Below are 20,109 nucleotides of genomic sequence, written 5' to 3'. Positions count from 1 at the left end.
ATATTTTCCAATAAATGATGGTTAAAAAATAGTTGTTGCATTTGTGTAGAATAAAAAAATGATAATTCTTTTTATAGTTTTAGCCATATGTTTCACTTAAGCAATATAGTTTTATCCCTATAATGTATTGTTGTCAAATTAAACATCACCCAAGTTATAGCTAAATCTTAATTAAAGTTGCAAAAAAAAAAAAAAAATTAAAGTAAATATCTTAGGTTTCATTTTATACATTTCCTATGTTTTGTTTTTTAAAAATAAAAAATAGTAGTAATTTCTATATAAAGTTTATTTACTCTTATACAAAAACTATAAACTTGACCTTACCTTATATTCTTAAAAATTACTTTTAAAAAAATTTAAATTTGAGATCTTAAGAAACTTAGTGTTTGTTTGATAATTGTTTTCTTAAATAGTTATAGAAAATAGTTTTTGAAAGTGATTTTTGAAAACTATTTTATGTTATTTTGAAAAACAAAAATTTGTTTGGAAACTTATAATGTTTATAGCATATTTTTAAATATGTTTTAAAAATAAAATTATATTTAATGTTTTATTTTTAGTCATTCTACATGTTTGTATAATTATGTTTTAAAATAAAGATAAAAAACAAGTGAAAATAATAAAAAACAATTTAAAAAATGTTATTTGAAAACACCATGTTTTTTTTGTTCTTAAGAATAGAAAGCGGAAAATAATTTTTGGTTGTCAAATATGTTTTTTATTTTATTTTTTTGTTATAAAAAACATAAAATTATTCTCAAAAACAGGTACTAAACAGACTCTTGATCCTTTAATAATTTTTATAAACCATTAATCTTTTCAAGATAAATCTTTAAGAATTCTGGTAGTTTGTATAGTAGTTACTATTATTTTTTGCTTTTAAAAAATGGAAAACATGATATGTATCCAAACAACTTCTTAGTTTTTTCATAAAATATATTAATAAAGATACCAAGAATGACCAAAGTACCAACATACAAAACTTATGACCATACGAAGAATAATATAATCAATACAAAAAAACATACTTTGGATATGAAAAATACAATTAAAGTATAGAAAAAAATATGATCAAGACACCAAAATCATGAGTAGAGTATAAGTAATTTGATTGAGATACAAAAATAAAAATAAAAAAATTGAATAGGGTATGAAGAATGTAACCAAAGTGTGAAACATACGATTAACATACAAAAAATATTACCAAAGTACAAAAACTATCTTTAGGGTATAAAAAAAATCTAACAATCATTTTAAAAAATGTGACTAAAATAACATGCAATGAAGAATAAGATCAATGCATGAAGAATGAGATTGTGGTGTAAAAAATATAAGGATTAGAGAGAGTAAATAGAAAAGGCTTAGTTTGATAGGAGACTCACTTTGAGATGAATCAAACTCTCTCTGGGACAAAAAAAATAATAAAAAAATAAAGAATCCCCTACCCATTTTTGCCCACCTAGGGATTATTTAATTTTTTTCAGGAATTACAATACCTATTTGAATTATTTCAAAAAAAATTATCAAATAACAATTTTTTAGAATAGTCTCGTGAAGAGGAGGAAGTCTCGTGAAGAATGGTTTTATGAAGCTTTCGGAACAAAAGTTTGTTTGGTAACTTAAAATATTTTCAATGTATTTTTATAATATTCCATTTTAGGGATGTTTATGTATTTGAAAATTTAAAAGGATGCACTTAATTTATAGGAGATATAGATGTATTTTAAGAATATATATATATATATATATATATATATATATATATATATATATATATATAACTTGACCACTATCTTTATTATTATGATTTCTTTGTATCATCAGAAAAATTGAAAAGTTAAAATATAGAAAAGAGAGAGAAAAAGAAATGTCTTTGGAGAACTTAATTTCAAGAGATAGAGAATAAAGTTTTAGTATTTGTTTCGATTTGCAATTTGATTCAAAAAGTGTGGATAAATTTTTTCAAGGAATTGATTTCTTTGAGATAAGGATTAATAGTGTAATAAGTCATTTTATAATTCTCTATTTATTTTATATTTTTTCATGATCAAAAAATAAATTTTCTAATATACATTCTTATTTGTTCTTTAGTTTCTTAAATAAATTTACAATATCATGTGATTTGTTTATTGTTCTATAAATGACTTTTATTGTTTAATTTATTATAATGATTTTGAAAACTTTAACTATCAATGTGGTTTTGATCAACAAGGGATAAGTTGTTGATCTTCATTTTTTGGGGGGTCTTAGTGAACCTGAATAAAGTGTTTGCTTATGAAATTCTTTTAAACATGAATTGATTATACAAAGTATATTATTTGGTTTTATTTTTAAATTGAAAGTATTGAATTTTCAAAAAAAAATATATTTAAATTACGGAATTAAACAAGATTACTTATTAATTAATTTTATAAAGATGTGGTATTTGCCATGATTTACCATATCATATTTAATTTTTTTTATTGAACCATTTTTCTTTATTAAGTTGTCAAACTCATCATTTTCTATTATTCCACATCTAAAAAATAAGTGATATCGTTGAAAAGAGTTCTAGATAGGATGAGTGACTCTTTACAAAAAGATTTAGATTTGTTTAGTTAAGAGTTTTGACTTAAAAACTCTCTTCTGTCATGGAATATCAAATTTTTTTATCAAAGTGTTTGAGATATTTTATTTAATTTTTTATTTGTTAATTAACGACATTCTTGTGTTGAACTCTAGAGTTTTATTTGTGAAATGATCATGATGCTCGTAACCTTAGGGTTCAGAATGTCACAGTTTTTTTATGTTTTTAGATAATTTTTTATTTATAATACTTTATTTTCAATTATTCTTTTGACTTGTACAATTATATTTTGAATAGCCTTTCAAAAGAAAATAATTATAAAAAAGATTAATATATGTTATATGAAGAAACTCTATTTTCAAATTCAATTTTAAAAACTATTTTATAAAAAAATTGTCAAACCTATTTTCTAGTAAAAAAAACAATTTTCAAACAAAATCTATATCTTTTCATCATTTCAAATAGAGTTCAAAGTATATTATAAACGACTATTTATAAAGCTGAGTGGGGTACCCCTCGTATATTTTCATCGGATGACTTGGTCCCCAACTCATCTTAAGTTCACAATCTATTAATATTTACAATTAGGTATATTTACCCTGGCTGCAATTAGATATCATAGCCTCATACTGTTGCCCTTAATCTGAACAACTTATTATCACTTAACTATCTCCTGTTTCGTTCATATATGAGGGGATGAAACAACAGTTCTACAACAGAGCCATAGTTTACTGCATGAGGCTTTATTGGTTCCTTTACTGCATCCGAGGTTTATGGTTAAATCACTCCATGAGATGCAAATAAAACTAAAGGTACAATAATGTTGGACAAGCTCATTTGAGCCATGGACTTCAGGGGATTGTTGGACAAGCTCACTAATGGCACAATAATGTTGGTTAAAGCACAAGGAACTAAACATCAAGGTCGTCGGGGAAATTTTGAGAAGTCTGGGGGCCGTCGTTCCAAGTATGCTGTCTTCCCCTCATTACCTTCCTCGGTGCCATAAAATATGAAGGTAGCATTTCCACCAAGCTCCTGCAAGGAGATGCATGGAATAGTAGAATACAACCGGTTTTCAGATACATGTAAGCATCAAAGGGATTGGTGGGAGAAAAGAGTTTTATTAACAATCTGCTCCCAACCATATAAGTATTGTCTGCATTTTAAAATGGTTCTCATGGTTCTAAAACATGTCTTTATGGTTAAGAAGAACTCATACATTGTCAAGAGTTTTTTCTCCTATCAATTATCCTCCGCATGATGTCCTCATCATGTCCCACAAGACTACGGGGTTAAATAGACAAACATTGCTTGCAAGTCCAAACTCCTACATTGGGATTGAAATCGACTCTAATATCATTTTATAACGATCCACTCCCTCCCATGTAGATATTTCCCACTCTATCCTCAATGAACTCTCATGCCTTTTAAACACATTTAGAGGAACTCATACATATGTAATGTCAAAAACTTTTTCCCATATCCAATCACAATTTTAGCAATGCAGGATTGAGGGTGGTGGATCATGACATTAATGGGCTTATTTTCACAGCCATTTGGTTAGTGTAGGCCTTTATAAACATGATAATTGGAACGGAAGGTACCTGGAGTCCAGCATGACCATCATCAACTGCATTAAGAGCTGATTTCAGCACCCGGATTGCAGTTGGGCTGTTCCTGAGAATCTCCCTACACCATTTAACTGTCTCTTTTTCTAAATTCTCCAACTGAAAAAGATAGAAATCGTTAGACATTAGCTAATGGTTGAGTGAATGTTCATGCAAGTTTGGTTCTTAGACAACATCCAGCCTCATGACTCCAGGTGAAAACCAATGCTCTTGGAGTGAAGATAAGGTCAATAAATATGACATACATAACCCCAAATAACCTAAATGTATCTGTGAGAGAGGGAGAGCTTTTTATTGATTGAAAGAAACAAAAATAAAATGAACTCACTGGTACAACAATATTGACAAGACCCATTTTCTCTGCCTCTGAAGCTGTGTAGAACCTTGCCGTAAACCACATTTCACGTGCTTTCTTAGGCCCAATCTGTTGAATCACAATACCAAAATAATTATCCCATCACAATCTTCCAAATATTGAGAGGATCTGTTTGACAAAGTGGCTATTGATGATGCAACAGTAGCAATCTGTTTTACTTGTGGAAACTATATTTTGGGTTCTCTAAGATACCAAAGAATAGTATTAAAACCTCCTTGGAAAATAAATAAGACAGCTCCACCTTCGACTTACCAAACGGGACATGATGGAACTTCCATACCCAGCATCAAAGCTTCCAACCTGCAGAGTATGTACAGATAAGGAATAACCAAGAATATGGGCTATCAAAGTAAGATAACCCCTTTTGAACCACCATTTCAGGCTTTGTTAATTCCAGCATACCGGTTGAGGGGGTTGAAACTATAAGCTTTAAAATGACAAAGAGGCAACAAAAAAGAATTGAAACATTAAGCACCTTAGGACCAGTCTGACCAAAAATGGCATTATCTGCAGCAATTGTGAGATCACAGACCATGTGCAACACATGTCCCCCTCCAACGGCATAACCTGCTACCTGGTTTTGAAACAGAGTAGAAATATATAGTGAAGAACAAGTGAATTAAATGAAGAAGAAATAAAAATGCAGAGTAAGAACAAGAAGAATACACCATTGCAATGACGGGTTTTGGAAGACGCCGAATCTGCATCTGTACAAAGATAATGACATACAAAAAGTCTTTCAGAAAATGTATATCACGGTGGAGGAAAAAAATTGATAAATGTATTGGCTATTGAATTTTCTACAAGAGTCAATGGTAGTTTGATGATCATCTTGAAGAAAATTTCCCTGCTCAAATGACTTACAAATAGGGCAACAGCAAGTAAGACCAGATTTCATAGGATAAACTCGTTTACCTGTAAATCTAGAACATTGAGGCGACCAAAATCATCATGATCAGCATAGCCGTCTCTGCCTCTAAATGCTTGATCCCCACCACTACAAAATGCCTTGGTCCCCTACAGCAACAAATCATCAGGAATATTAAAATCCATAAAGAGATCTTCTGAAACAGAGGCATCAAAGAAATTCAAAATATATAAAAGAAAAAGGAAATAATAGGGCACTCCCATGAGCAAAAGAAAAAAAACGATCAGATTCATATCATTGGAATCAACCCATTCGCAACCGAGCTCCCAAATTGAGGATTGCAAAGAAAATTAGGAGGGCTTACAACCCATCTGGTACTCAAAAATCACTGACATAGTGATGAAACAGGCATGTACCTTCCCAGTAAAGATGATGACTCCCACTGAACTATCATCTCTGGCATCATTGAATGCGCGAATGAGCTCCTTTACCGTATTGGGTCTGAAGGCATTTCTTCTCTCTGGCCGGTTAATCGTAATCTGAAACAGTAGAAGCAAAGAACTATCAGCAAACGTCTAAGCATCTGTTTAATTGTTTCGAATGCAAATAAATGAAAGCAGACCTTGGCAATGGCTTCTCCGACGGCTTTCTCGTAGATAATGTCGGTGAACGCCTTGCCGGACTCATCGCAAGCGGGATTCCAAGTAACGTCGTGAGTGGGGACCTCACCGTGTACACGGCGGTAGCTGTCTGGGGCGGAGGTGGTATGGAACCCAAGCGAAGCGCAATTGGGAGTAGTGGAATGAAGCGGAGTGAGGTGGTGGGCGACAGAAGCGAGTCTTCTGCGGGCGTTGGCGTTGAGGTCCTCGTTGGCAATTTGGGCCATTGGAGACGGCTGACCGGCTAAAGGATCTGAGCACTGATTTGATAGGAAGGTGACGGCTGAAAATGAAAACCAGTCATGATTTGTTTGGTGTAGTAAAAATGCGGGGCGGATATCTAGGATAAGATAAGGCCACGAGTCAAAAGATCATAAAACGATGCGTTCCGGGAAGCGCAGCCTGTTTTGTTGGCCATATTAAACAGGAGCTTGACGTCGAAGCGACACTTGTGGATTTAAAATAGGGAAAATTATGTTTTGAGCCCCGAATTATGCTTTATTTAGAATTTGGTAGCTTAATTTATGGACATTCGACCCTAAAAGCCCAACTGAAAAATAAAAATCCCACAAAAGTCCAAGCACAGCAAACATTACTAGCACCCTTTCGTCCTCTGCTGCTCTTCTTCGTTCCATTCAAGTGAAAACACTTTGTCTCGTCCAAATGAAAACCAAAATTTCTTTTTCATTATTATAGGAGATAGAACAATAGGAACAATATAGAACTACTTACCCTTCCTGACCCTTAGACACAAGGGTCACTCACTCGTTTACCAAAAGGGAAATATATATTCTAATTTCTATAGTCGTTCCTTACCATTTGTGCTCCTTAGGAACAATAAATATATATCTTTATTTTGATTAAATCACTATCATTGAAATTTCGGTTTTTACTTTTTATAGATGATATTTTATAAATTAAAATTAATTTAATAAAACAAATTATTAATATTTTAATTATTTAAATAAATTAATGTTAATAAAAAAAGTTGTTACCAAGTATTTTTAATAAAATTTTAGAAATTAAATCTCAAAATGAATATTTTATATAAATTAATTTAAATTTTCATTTAAAAGGTAATAAAACATGTTTTAATAAAAATATTTTAAATTTTTAGATGACTCCCTTCATCTAAAAATATGATGAAATTAAATTGATCTTCATTTTGATATAAAAAATTATTGCAATGTCATATATATTATATTTATATATAAATTATTTTTATTTAATAAATCAAATATTTCTTAATTCAATTATAACTTTATACATTTCCAAAATTCATATTTATTATTCTTAAAATTCAAATATTAAATCTACTAATATATCTATATCTGCCGATGTTTTTATTTTTGATCATATCTATGTCAATTACATTTACAAAATAACTTTAAAATGTGTATTCTTATTTATTTTATCATTTTTTGGAGTTTTTCTAAGCATTTTTATGAATTTTAAATAATTTTTGCTCCACTAATATTTGTGAAAAAATATCAACCGATATTTCTTCAATATTTTCAATATATCCATAAAATCGAAATACTGATGTATGCGTAATTACCAATATTTTCATTTTCCTCATAACTTGAATTATTAATCTTTAATAGTTTTGTTGGGGAAAAAGTCATGAAATATCATCAATATATTATTAAAATAATTTAAAATTTTTGGACAATTTAGATGTTCTCGATTTTTTTTTCTATATGATAATCATATGCATGAATTTGATTTATATTAATTTACCTATTTTTATATGATTAAAATTAAATATTTTATCTCACAATGCTCAAATTATGAATTCATAATAGCATAAAAAAATTAATTATAATTCATTGTTACCTTTCCCTTTAATTTTCTACTCTAAAAATCAATAATTTTAAAGAATTAACTTATCATTACCATTTTTGACAAAATAATTTTTTTTTATAGAAACTAAACAAATGGAAAGATATTCTTATATAAAAAATAAAAATTTAATTTAAAAAAATATATTCTTATTTCAATTATTATTTTATCATGGAAGGTCTACAATTTTATTTATTTTTAAATAATATTTTAATCTCATTTAACTTTGACACAAATAATTTTTACTAATATCTCTTTAGAATTATAAAATAAAAAAAAATAAAAAGATAAAGATACAGAATTTACCCCTGAAAGGAAATTCTATCTAAAAACTTTTGATCAAATCCATTCCTTTTAAAAAAGAAATTTTGGGATTTTGGGACTGAATTATTCTCTATTTTTATGGAAATTGAATGGAGAAATAATAAAATTTAGAAAATCGGGAAACTAGGATGGGAAGGAAAGAAATACAATAAAAAGGGAAAACGAGAGAAAGAAACAAAGGGTGGAGGAAAAAAAAGAAGCTTTTTGGAGTCTTGATTTTTCTTCTGCTTTCAGAGTAATCCTTCTTCGTTGTCGCTGATCATCAGCCCCGCCGCTGCAATCGTTGTTCATCAGTAGCACCGTCGCCACTGCAGCAGAAATCCAGCCGTGACAGGTTTTGTATTTGGTTTTTAGTTGTTATTTTAAATAAAATCCACACAATGGAGTAGTCCCAAGAACGTATTGATACGTAACAAACATACTTCTTGCTCTTTATTTATTTTTTATACTCGTTTCTTTCTCTTTCCACAGAATGAGTTATACTGATTGGAGTAAGTTACCAAAAGAATTAATAGAGCTAATTTTCGATGAGCTACAACATGCGGGAGACATAATTCGGTTTGGAACTGTCTGTAGGTTTTGGGGTTTGGTTGCTTTGGAGGCAAGGCAACAAGTCTTCAAGCCTTTGAGACCTTTGAGTCCGATGTTGTTACTGCCTCCTAATAAGGATGATGAAGCCCACAAGCTCTATGATTTCTTTAAGAAGAAGGCTTATAAACTTCAAATTCCAGCTATGCGCGATAAATGGTGTTGCAACTCATGGAATGGGTGGTTAATCACAATCAATCACACTTTCCCTTATGAAATATGTTGTTTAAATCCGATTTCAGGTGTGCAAATCGATCTACCTCCGGCAATAACTTTTGAAGATTCTCCCCCTGACCTCGATGAAACACCAATTGAGGCTTTCTTGAACAAGGTTGTTCTGTCTTCTACTCCTTCTCCTTCAAATGCCAATTGTGTCATTATGGTTATTCATAGTAATTATAACAAGTTGGCATTTTGCAAACCGGGTGATAAGCGGTGGATTACTTTAAAAAGTGAAGATATTCAATATAAGGACCTCTTATATTATAAGGACAATTTTTATGCAGTAGGAAGGTCGAAAGTTGTACAATGTGATATTGGCGATGATCCAAGGGTTATACCATTTGCACTACTCCCTAAGATGGGATACTATCAGTATAGATATTTAGTAGAGTCATCCGATTGCCTTCTATATGTGTTGAGATATATGGATTTGAAGGATCAAGAAGATCCTTTAAAGTTGCGGTATGAAACAACAGGTTTTAAGGTATTTGATTTGGATTCAGATAAAAGGAAGTTCTCATATCGGTATGAAACAACAACATTTAAGGTGTATAATTTTGACTTCGATCAAAAGAAGTGGAAGCTTTTAAAAAACATAAAGGAGAAGGCCATATTATTAGGGCATAACCAAGCTATTTCAATATCTACTAAAAAATTTGATGGATTTAAAAGCAATCATATCTACTTTTTGGATGACTATAAGGAAGGTTACTTTGAAAATACATATGGTTGTCATGATATGGGAGTTTTTAACATAAAAACTCATCTCTTTAAGCCCATTTTTCATCGTACTCAATTGTGGGCATCTCCACTATTTTGGATGAGACCTGAACTTTCTTTACATTGAAATATTGTACTACCGTTGTTATATCTTATAATAATTCTTTTTTAACCTTTTATATTTCTTGTAATAATTTTTGTCTTTTTATTTTAAGTATCTAATCTTGTTTTTTTTTAGTGGGGATTACCCTCTTATTATGTGCGTAAGGTTTTTGGAACTCAAAAACCCAATTATGTCATAGACTTCAATGTTTGAAGGTTGAGAAAATTTGTGGTGTATTTTAGAATTTGTATGACTCTATGATAAATGATTTATTATGTATTCAACTAATTTATAATCATAAATTAAATTTTTATATGATAGCTAATAAAATTAAGAATGTGAAATCCAGTGCTTGTGTCAAATATTTAGCAATACATATTATGCATATGCATATAAGATTTTATCAATTCTTAATATAAAATATATATATAATATAAGATTTTTGTTATGCAATTTTTTTTTTAAGTTGAAAACTATGGGTGCAAATTGGGTGAATTGGTCTAATAAAACCTGAATTAGCCTAACAAATTAAAGATATTTTACATTATATTTTTGAACATAATTAGAAGATGCATCCTAAAAATATTATCATGGTTAAAAATAATATTGTCTTTTACAAACAATTTATCTTATACACTTGCATTATACAATAAAAATTATAATGCTAGAGAAATTATGAAATTTTTTTTGAACTATTTCATCAAGAAATGGAAATTTTCTAAAATATACATATAAAGGAGTGAAATATAAATTGAATTAATATTTATTTCTATAATTTGATATAAAAAATTAAGAAAAGATTAAATAATTATGTATAAAACATTTCAATAATATATTAACGATGTTTTGTGATTTTCTCTCAAAAAGCAATTATTAGAAAATAATTACTTTCATATGTTTAAAATATTTCAATAATATATTAATGATGTTTCAAAAAGCAATTATTAGAAAATAATTACTTTCTTATGTTTAAAATATTTCCATAATATAATAATGATCGGTTACAATTTCAAAATGAAGTATTAGAAAAGGACTACAAAGTACTAGAATGTTTGATATATTACTATTAATAAAAGGCATTATGTGATATGGTATAAGATTAAAAATTCTAAAAATATTTTAAATTATATTTATGAACCGATATATTTATGCAAAATTAAAAGTAATTATTTTTGTAATCAATTATGTTGGTAGATATATTTATTGTTATAGTGGTTATTGGCAAAAAGTTGTGTACTTACAATAAGAAATTTTATTTGTAACAAATTAATTCTGTTAAAAGTTTTTTGGTAGGATTGGATTTAATTTCAATTGTCTAATTAGTTTTCTCTAATCTAACCTAAAGTAATTTCAAATGTGATGGAATTTCATTATTTTACAAGTAATATAGTTTCAATTTTTAATTATGAGATTTTACTATTCTAAAAAAAAATATGATACTTCTAATCTAAATTTTTTACTTTGCCAAAATTTTCTTATTCTAGAATAATGTCATAATTTTTGCATTATTGCATGTTACCATTTTATTTTATTTTTAACTATATATATCTTGTGAAAGTCACATTTCTTGTTACAACTTGAATATGGAGCATATTGAGTTTCCTAATCCTAATAATAGGTACAAATGTCTAAAATGTGGTGATGAATTTAGAAACTCTAATGGTATTGAGCACCACAATTCCTACCGGCATCGGAAAATGGCACCATGTTTGTTCTAAATGCTATAATGCATTTGCAAGAAAGATTAACTTGCTAGAGCATTATTCCAATAATATTCATGGTATCAATGTTGATGATGATGAGGAGGAAGAAGCGGAAGAGGAAGATGATGAGGGTGGTAATGAGGTTGAGGATGATTCTGATGTTGATGAAGGTGGTGAAAATGCTGAGCATGGTGATGAGGAGGAGGCTGACGGTGGTGAAAATGGAGAGGATGATGATGGCAATGAAGTTGGGTAGTTTGCTTAGGTTGGGCTGCTGGTGGTTTTTTTTGTTGCCGTGTAGTGTTATCTAATCAGTGTTTTGCAGTGAGTAGTTTAATGTTTTACAGTGGTTGTGTTTGGAAACATGTGTTGGTGTGTTGATGCATCGCATGCTCCTATAGGCATGTATTTGCCTATTTGGTGTTTTAGTCATAGTTATATATTTTGTGTTTAATTATTAATAATTTCTAAAAAATATGTAATATAATATATATAATTATTTAATTAAAGAGTTAAGTCCAATCCCAATTCAATTTGTTAATTGCTTTTTCCCCAAATCCAATCCAACCCAAATTGCAAAAAGGAATGTTCAAGTCTATCCAGAATGGGGTTGGACTGAAATTGCCCAAATTGAACATTTCCTTTATTTCATTTCATCATTAAACTTTTATCCAAATTTATACAATTCGAATACAATTATACAAGGAATCAATTAGTCAAATCAATTTGCATTTCTTACCCCAAAACTTTACCATTTCTTAACTAATCATCTTCCAGACTCTACGGTACACTTGTTATGGTAATAATGAGGAACAAGATATCCCAAGCCAACCGCACCACATCTTTCTCTTCACCTTCATTCCTCGCCAAGCTGCTTAGCTAACAGATCAACAGGTAAGGAACCCAGTGGAACTGGTGATTCCATCTCTTCCAATGACTCATTCACCAAGTATTCATCATCATCATCATCATCATCATCATCATTGTACATCTCATCTTCACTATAATCCTCACTATTATAACCTTCATACTCTGCCTTTGTACCACCAGTTCCATCTTCACTTGACATCACTAAAGCTGGATAGGAGTGCTCAGTGGCCTGTGAAATGCCTTCAAATTCCTCTACTACCTTCAAAAGAGCATCCGGACCAAGACCAATCTCATCCAGCAACAATGCTTTGCTCGACTCAATTGCACTCTTCCACAGAGACATCATTTTAGGGCTTGCGCTCACTGCTTTAGTATCCAGTCTATGATGGTTGCTCTTGGGAACGCCTGCCAAACAAGCAAGAAAATAAAAAAGGGAACATGGAACAATCAAAATGGAATCCAAGCTACAACATGGTAGTATGAGTCATCTGGTCGTAAATATTATCAAGCAGTGGCATGGAACAATGGACAAAGGCAGCTTGACAATCAAGCATGATTGACAAGTGTTACTAGAAAAAAAAAATCCTTTTGGACTGAAAAGGATGAAATGCATGATTTCTAATGGTATGTTTTTAATCTCCTGCAATTCTTTGCTGCAATTATAACAACACACCATATCTTATTGGGAGTGTGAGAACAATTTCTATCAAATGAAAAGAAGTTTTCCCCAGATACAAAAGTTTAAAGTTATGATTCAAAAACTTGATAAATAAAGAAAAGGAGAATAAAGGAGCGTTCCATAGAGAAAGTGCCCTGCTAGCTAGGATCTTTTAAAGAAAAACAGTCAAATTCAAAAATATTATCCTTGGGAATGCAATTTCCAGGAAACTGCTTCTCTTGCAAGTAGTGACACCTGACAAGAAGCCCAAAAAACAGGAATTAGGGCATACCTGAACCTTCCAAGCCACTTGCAACATCAGCAACAACAGGAATGAGGAAAGAAGGAGCTCCTTGGTACATTGATTTCCAACCATGTCCCCTCCATGTTAATATCTGTTCATCATCAAAAGAAAGTAGCACACAAGGAACCAATTCCTGTCCAGGGTTGAGAGGAAAAATGTTAGAAGACAAAAGACAGCGGCAACCATGTAAGCTGAAAACAAAGCATAAATAAACTACTGCAACTATGGGGTTCAGAATATAAGTCTTGTCCAATCATTCCAGTCAATCATGTGAAGAATTAAACCTTCAGTCTAAACACTCTGATGACTTACAAGAACAGAAAGTTAAACAAACCTTAAGCTTAGCACCTATCTTTTTGTAATCACTTGCATGCATCCCTTTACAGTCAATCTTCACCAATGGACTTCCTTCAAAAGCATCCCTCACATCTTTCACTAAGGAAATATATACTCCATTTTTCACTGCATTCTAGAGAAATATGTAATCAGAATGCACCTACTAGTAATGGACAATATAACATAAGCTGAGCCCAGTAAGGGTGCATACATATTAGTAGGACTGGAAAAGAAATTTTGAGCAAAATGATTTTCCACATGATGGTGCAAATTCATATTTTATTTTATTTTATTTATGTTTTTATAGGTAACTCTGTTTCATTCCCTGCTAAGACCTGAAGTTGGAACCTCTCACATCCCCAAGCTAGGCCCTTGCCACTTTTAACATGGAACAAATTTTAAGCATTGATTTGATATGTAAAAGTACATATAACTGGGAGAGAGCATGATTGAATTCAGAAGTTTAAAGTGTCACCTGAAGCAAAAGGGTAGCTACCCAGAATAGAATATGCCAATCAGTTGAGACCATGTCTTACATGGTGCAGTGACAATTGAAAAAGTAAGGGGATATTTGGCATTGGTTTCCATTCCTGCTTTACTGTTTCCGTTTTCAAAAGAGTGAGAGTTTTGCTAAAAACATGTTTGGGTCCACCTCTTTTGTTTATGTTTTTCTGAAAACAATTGCCAAATATGTGGCAATTTAAGATAGTAAAAACAGATGTTTAGGAAAAGGAAAAAGTAATATGCTTGGAATATGGTACTCTATCAAGTGTGTGAGAGAGAGAGAACAAAATAAAATGGTATTTGAATTCTTAACATGATATTCAAATCCAGGCAAAATAAATTGGTAAAGAACCAGTGGTGGATGATTTACCTAATCGACAGATTGGTATAAGATTTTTCCCCTTCATTCGCAACTCGTCAGCTTCAAATTTTGTCAATCCTTCTGGGGCTTCTTGTATGAGTTTTGGATAAACAGGAGCAGCTGGTTTCCAGAGCATCACTGGGTACTGTGGACGAGTACGATAATTGTAGTTTCTGCCACGAAAAAGATAAACTACACCACCAACTCGATGAATGATTTTACCCCCAGTCTTTTCCTGGAATTGTGAAGAACACTTAAGTGCAAACCAAACAAAATTTTTATCTAATTTTCATAGTTAATAATGGAGATGTAGGATGTTGTTTCACTCTGATTATTAGCTGGAATGGCACATTGGCAACAGAAAAGTTAAAAACTTCAAACAGGGTGTTTATTATGGGATTTTTTTCAGGAGACCTTAATCACATGTATGGTGAGGTCTTCTAGTTCAAGGGAACAATGGAATGGAGTGAGAATTGAAAGGGGTTGGAGAGAATGACAATAGACCCAAATGGCAGACTCAAAGAATGAGCTTCTGAAATGAAGAGTTAGTTATACCAAAGCCAATTAGTAGGAGTTTCTTGAATAAAAATCAACTACATTGATAAATCATATGAACCAATATGACAACACCATGTGTAAATGGATTAATAAAATGACACCATGTGTAAATGGATTAATAAAATGACACCATGTGCATAATCAATTGATCTTTCAGGACGAAGATCTGGTGGTAGGGAAACATGTCCCGAGAGATAGTCTACCCCCTTCTCTTGTTCCCTTTGAGACCTACTCAATAATATATGGCACAATCCCACTTGGGGGAACCTCCAACTCTAGCCACCAAAATAAAAACCATCCCATACACTCGATGGAGCCCACTGCAACCGGGCAACAAACTTAACTAGGTTTCCTTTGGCTATGCTCGAAACTTAAGTAAACAAGAAGCATCTAGGTGTTATGCCACTAGGCATTTTCAATACGTGTAAGAGATATTTTTCTATGATGATAACACACTTGGAGTCCACTTAGCAGTGCTTTTAGAAAACATTTCTAGTATAAAAAGTGCTTTTGGAAAAAATAAGGCATTTGACAAAATTTAGAAAGCACTTTAAAAAATTTGAAAAAATCACTAGTACTTCCTAGAGAAGCACTTGATGATTAATCCTCCCAAAATTTTCTAGAGAAAACACTTCAACTAAAAGATTTTCAAATAGAAACACTCTCAAACATACTCTTAGGAGTTAGGATCATTTTGGGGGAGTATGAAGACAACTACTGGAGATATCTTTTTAATGGAATAAGAAGAGGCCAATGAAGCCACCAAGATGAAATGGTGGAAATGGGGAAGTGACCTCTCATGCCACATTAGCATATTGGAGCCCTCCTCTATTCATCCCATGATGTGAATGCTTTTACCTTGAGATGAGTAGAAGATATTAGGGGCCATCTCTCCTTTGTTAGAGTAATAAAAGTAGTGGCAGACTTGATAAAGTAGCATCAAAGTAGCCAAAACAATCAACACAAGGATTACTAGAGCATGTATGGCATTAATATAAGTATGGTGCTACTAATTGCATGACTTCTACAGGTCATTAATCTTGTGTATCATGACAATTTAAGTATTTAACCATAGGACCATAAGTCTCAGTCAAATTAGGTATCAACAAAGGAAATACCAGGTGAGTTATTACGAGTAATTCTTCGTGATGCAGAAAGTAGCATCTTAAAGTAGTACTCTGTAGGATTCAAGATCCTTACAAACATTTAGAATCCATTTATTTGCAGGAAAATATACAAGAAATATTATCCTGCAAGACTTTGGCCAGGTGAAAGAACAGGGTTTAAGAGGAACAACTGACTTCCTACCTCTACAAGAAATTTCAGAAAGGGCTCCGCTTGTGCCACAAGTGGCTTGAAACATTTATTTTAGTGACATATACCATAGAGAAGTTCTTACACAGAAGCTTAAACACCAAGAGCATGCATACATGGCTAACACATAAGGAGCATTGCAGACATTCAAGATAGAACAATTAGATATAGTGTTGGAAATGAAAACCTCAAGATGATGGCAAACATTATCCATGTCAATTGTCGGAACACCTTTGCAACGAACTTTACAAACTCGTTGACGCTTCCAATGTGAATGTATCAACTCCAACATATTATGGGTTAGCCCATCCCTTCCTACACCATTCAATCATAAACAATCAACAAAACTCCAACATGTATACATCGTGCATACTCTCTTTTCTCTTTAATATATTTTCATTTATTTATAATAAAAAAATCAACAAAACTCCAGCATGTAATTAAGCCAATGGAAGAAAAGCAACATGAATCACTGAAATTGAAGTTCAAAATACGGATAACTCACCGAGATTAACCTGGCGATTATGAGACAAATAGGGTTTAACAAGCATCCGTATTTCTGCCTTGCTCAATGGCTCTCCGAGTATCTCCTCCCTCGTCCTCCCTTCCACGGGAAACTTCCCAAGCGGAAACGGCCCTGGCATTTCCACACGCTTCACCCCCTTGGTTCCCGGCGGAGGCGGATTAAAGGAATCAAAGAGTGGAATCTTCTTCTTGGATTTCTTCAATGGCGCCTTCCCAGTCCACGGCCTTGGCATTGTGGGCGGAGCAAAGGGCAAGAATGCCGGCTCCCGGATTGCCAAGGGCTTAGCTTTGGGCGTCTCGGAGTAACTGAACTGGAACTCGAATGGTGCTCCGGGGAGGAGATATGACACGCCGGATTCGCCGATGACGACGGAGCGATCACCATCCGATGCGATAACGCCATCGGAGACGGGCTTGTAATATTTGGAACGGTGATGAACGGTTTTGAAGGCGGGAGTGGAGGGTTTAGTTGGAGGTCTTGGGGACTTTTGGGATTTGAGAGGTGGTGGGTATTTGGGAATTGGGATGGGCGGCTGAGGAGGTGTTGATGTGGTGGAGGCATTTGGAGGAGGGCCTTGAGGGAGAGAGGAGAAGAGGCTAGAAGAACCTGGTAGTGTTGCCAGAATCACCATCGAAGAAGGCTTAATTCATCTGATGACACTGAAAGTTCAAGTTTTCTTCTGGTTTTTCAGTTTTGGGGAGCCAACAGATATTTTAGGCTGGGACAACAGTGAAACGACGTCGTTTTTCCCAGTTTAAAGGATATGCCAATTATCTTATCATCGGAGGTGTCCAAAGCCCGCATCCGCATCAACCCTCGTAGACTCGCAGCTCAGCGCTAGACAAACTCCACTCTATAGTAAATGGCTCTGTTCAACATGATTATCGTCTATAACCTTCCTTTTTCTGTTGACCTATTCATACTTAGATGAAATCCACTGTGAATTTGTCATCATTTTGTTTTCATTTCATTTTCGACCATGGACGTTGTATTTTTTTGAGAATAATGTTAAAAAGTGTGATTAACTTTTTTCTGTCGTATTTTTGGGTGTTTCGTATGGTGTTGGATTAATTTTACCTTTTGTGATTGGATTTCTAGTCTGGAAAATCTGCCATTCCCATTCCTCAAGGATTTTGGAATTTATATTCACCAACCCAATTTGTCTAGGATTGGTAATTCCTGAATGGACTGTAAACACCTGTTCATGTTGCTCTTTGACTCATCTTGTCCTGTCAATTCCTTTGCAGTGAAGATGCTTAGAAAAATAGCTTATCTTCTGGTGGGGAATCTGCCAAATTATTTTTAATCAGAGTAGTCTTTGTTTTAAACTAGTACAACTTCTTGCTAGTAAGATTTTTTTCCACTTAGATGTGGGTGGAAGACTACCTGGTTGATCAATATTTGTCATTATCCGATACCTCAAAAGCACTTATCATCTTCTCTAGTAATCTTCAACCAATTTTGAATCCAAATTGCCAATACACAATGGGAAGTGTATGAACTAAGAGACATAATGAGAATTTATTGATTGATTTGGCTTGTGAATGATATTATAATTCATCATCAATTAGTATTGTATAAGTCCATAATATTTGACCAGGATAGAGTGGTAAAATAATTTATATTTTTAAATAATGATTTTGTGTAAAAAGTTTATATTAAAAGTTACATTTGCAAAATATTATGAAATATTAATTGAAGTTAAAGAGTAGTCTTTAATTAGACGAGTAAATCCATATTTTACCAGCTAAATGGACCTATGATGACACAATTAAATAAATTACATCATAAAGTTAAAATTACAATCAAATAACATCATTATTGGCAAAACTTCAACTAATCATTTTGTAATATGATCAAAATTCAATATTCATTGGCTATGAATGTCGTAAAATAGTTATATATGATTGACTATTTAACTTTTTCATATGGATTCATCTTCATCCTTTTATACCAATTTAAATTAAATACTTGAAAATTTGTTATTTCATACCATAACTTTGAAGGATCTTCGTCTTCATTGAAATCCACATATCTCAACACATATAGAAGGGTATCTCAACACATATAGAAGGGAGTCGAATGACTCTACTAAATACCTATGTTGGAGGCAATCCTTCATAGGCAATGACACAAATGGTCTAACCTTTGGATCATCACCAATATTGCATTGTACAACTCTCAACCCTCCTATTGCGTAGAAATTGTCCTTATAGTATAAAAGGTCCTAATCCACCTCTTATCACCCGATTTGCAAAATGCCCAACTTATCATATACATGCTATGAATGACCATGATGACGCAATTGGGATTTGAAGGAGTAGAAGATAGAACAACCTTGCTTAAGAAAGTCTCAATTGGTGTTTCATCGAGGTCAAGGGGGAGAATCTTCAAAAGTTATTGCTGGAGGTAGATGGATTTGCAGACTGAAAATCGGATTTAAATAACATATTTCATAAGGGTAAGTGCAATTTATTGTGATCAACCATCCATTCCATGAGCTAATTTGAATTTTATAAGCCTTCTTCTTAAAGAAATCATAGAGCTTGTAGGCATCATTATCTATATTAGGAGGCAGCAACAACATTGGACTTGGAGGTCTTAAAGGCTTGAAGACTTGTTGCCTTGCCTTCGAAGCAACTAAACCCCAAAACCTACATTCAATTCCAAACCGAATTATGTCTCCCGCATGTTGTAGCTCAAAGAAAATTAGCTCTATTAATTCTTTTGGTAAGTTGCTCCAATCAGTATAACTCATTCTGTGGAGAGAGAGAGGAATGAGTAAAAAAAAAACAGAGAAAAAAAGAGCATTCGAGAGAATATAAAACATAAATAAAGAGCAAGAAGCACGTTTGTTACGTATCTACTAGCTACCAAACGAGTTCTTGGGACTAGTCCATTGTGTGAATTTCATTTAAAATAATAACTAAAAACCAAATACAAAACCTACTAGGGCTGGATTTTTGCTGCAGTATTGATGGCGGCGGTGCTATTGATGAACAACGATAGCGGCGACGAGGCTAATGAATTTTCTTTTCCTATTTCATGTCTTTCTCTCCAACAAAACTATTAATTTTAT

At 32.5% G+C, this 20,109-nt stretch overlaps 3 protein-coding genes across 3 annotated transcripts; 1 reads left to right on the top strand and 2 right to left on the bottom strand.

Moving 5' to 3' along the window:
• Positions 1-3,210: 3,210 nt before the first annotated feature.
• Positions 3,211-6,439, bottom strand: LOC117916252 (1,4-dihydroxy-2-naphthoyl-CoA synthase, peroxisomal). Its single transcript, XM_034832231.1, has 9 exons — positions 6,061-6,439; positions 5,855-5,977; positions 5,486-5,587; positions 5,239-5,277; positions 5,046-5,144; positions 4,823-4,870; positions 4,523-4,618; positions 4,171-4,293; positions 3,211-3,601 (listed from the first exon to the last, which is right to left on the bottom strand). Exons 1-9 carry the CDS (start codon positions 6,322-6,324, stop codon positions 3,485-3,487), a joined length of 1,011 nt encoding a protein of 336 aa, XP_034688122.1. The 5' UTR covers positions 6,325-6,439; the 3' UTR covers positions 3,211-3,484.
• A 2,296-nt stretch (positions 6,440-8,735) lies between these two features.
• Positions 8,736-10,109, top strand: LOC117915209 (putative F-box protein At5g55150). The gene is made up of 2 exons (XM_034830776.1): positions 8,736-9,557; positions 10,032-10,109. The coding sequence occupies exons 1-2, from the start codon at positions 8,736-8,738 to the stop codon at positions 10,107-10,109; spliced, it is 900 nt and encodes a 299-aa protein (XP_034686667.1).
• Positions 10,110-12,209: 2,100 nt separating this feature from the next.
• Positions 12,210-17,712, bottom strand: LOC117924281 (CRS2-associated factor 2, chloroplastic). Its single transcript, XM_034842882.1, has 6 exons — positions 17,010-17,712; positions 16,692-16,819; positions 14,642-14,867; positions 13,766-13,893; positions 13,420-13,564; positions 12,210-12,874 (listed from the first exon to the last, which is right to left on the bottom strand). Exons 1-6 carry the CDS (start codon positions 17,659-17,661, stop codon positions 12,456-12,458), a joined length of 1,698 nt encoding a protein of 565 aa, XP_034698773.1. The 5' UTR covers positions 17,662-17,712; the 3' UTR covers positions 12,210-12,455.
• Positions 17,713-20,109: the final 2,397 nt, after the last annotated feature.

This window comes from Vitis riparia, chromosome 1, assembly GCF_004353265.1.
Source record: "Vitis riparia cultivar Riparia Gloire de Montpellier isolate 1030 chromosome 1, EGFV_Vit.rip_1.0, whole genome shotgun sequence".
Taxonomy (NCBI): domain Eukaryota; kingdom Viridiplantae; phylum Streptophyta; class Magnoliopsida; order Vitales; family Vitaceae; genus Vitis; species Vitis riparia.
Note: the sequence above shows the minus strand (reverse complement) of the source record. Positions and strands in the feature narration are given on the sequence as shown.

Coding starts and splice junctions, on each gene's coding strand:
- LOC117916252 (XM_034832231.1), bottom strand. CDS start 6,324: ATGGCCCAAATTGCCAACGAGGACCTCAACGCCAACGCCCGCAGAAGA. Junction 5,978..6,060: donor TCGGAGAAGCCATTGCCAAG/GTCTGCTTTCAT, acceptor CTACTGTTTCAG/ATTACGATTAACCGGCCAGA. Junction 5,588..5,854: donor TCATCATCTTTACTGGGAAG/GTACATGCCTGT, acceptor TTGTTGCTGTAG/GGGACCAAGGCATTTTGTAG.
- LOC117915209 (XM_034830776.1), top strand. CDS start 8,736: ATGAGTTATACTGATTGGAGTAAGTTACCAAAAGAATTAATAGAGCTA. Junction 9,558..10,031: donor ATGAAACAACAGGTTTTAAG/GTATTTGATTTG, acceptor GTTTTTTTTTAG/TGGGGATTACCCTCTTATTA.
- LOC117924281 (XM_034842882.1), bottom strand. CDS start 17,661: ATGGTGATTCTGGCAACACTACCAGGTTCTTCTAGCCTCTTCTCCTCT. Junction 13,894..14,641: donor TATACCAATCTGTCGATTAG/GTAAATCATCCA, acceptor TCTAGAATGCAG/TGAAAAATGGAGTATATATT. Junction 13,565..13,765: donor AGATAGGTGCTAAGCTTAAG/GTTTGTTTAACT, acceptor AACCCTGGACAG/GAATTGGTTCCTTGTGTGCT.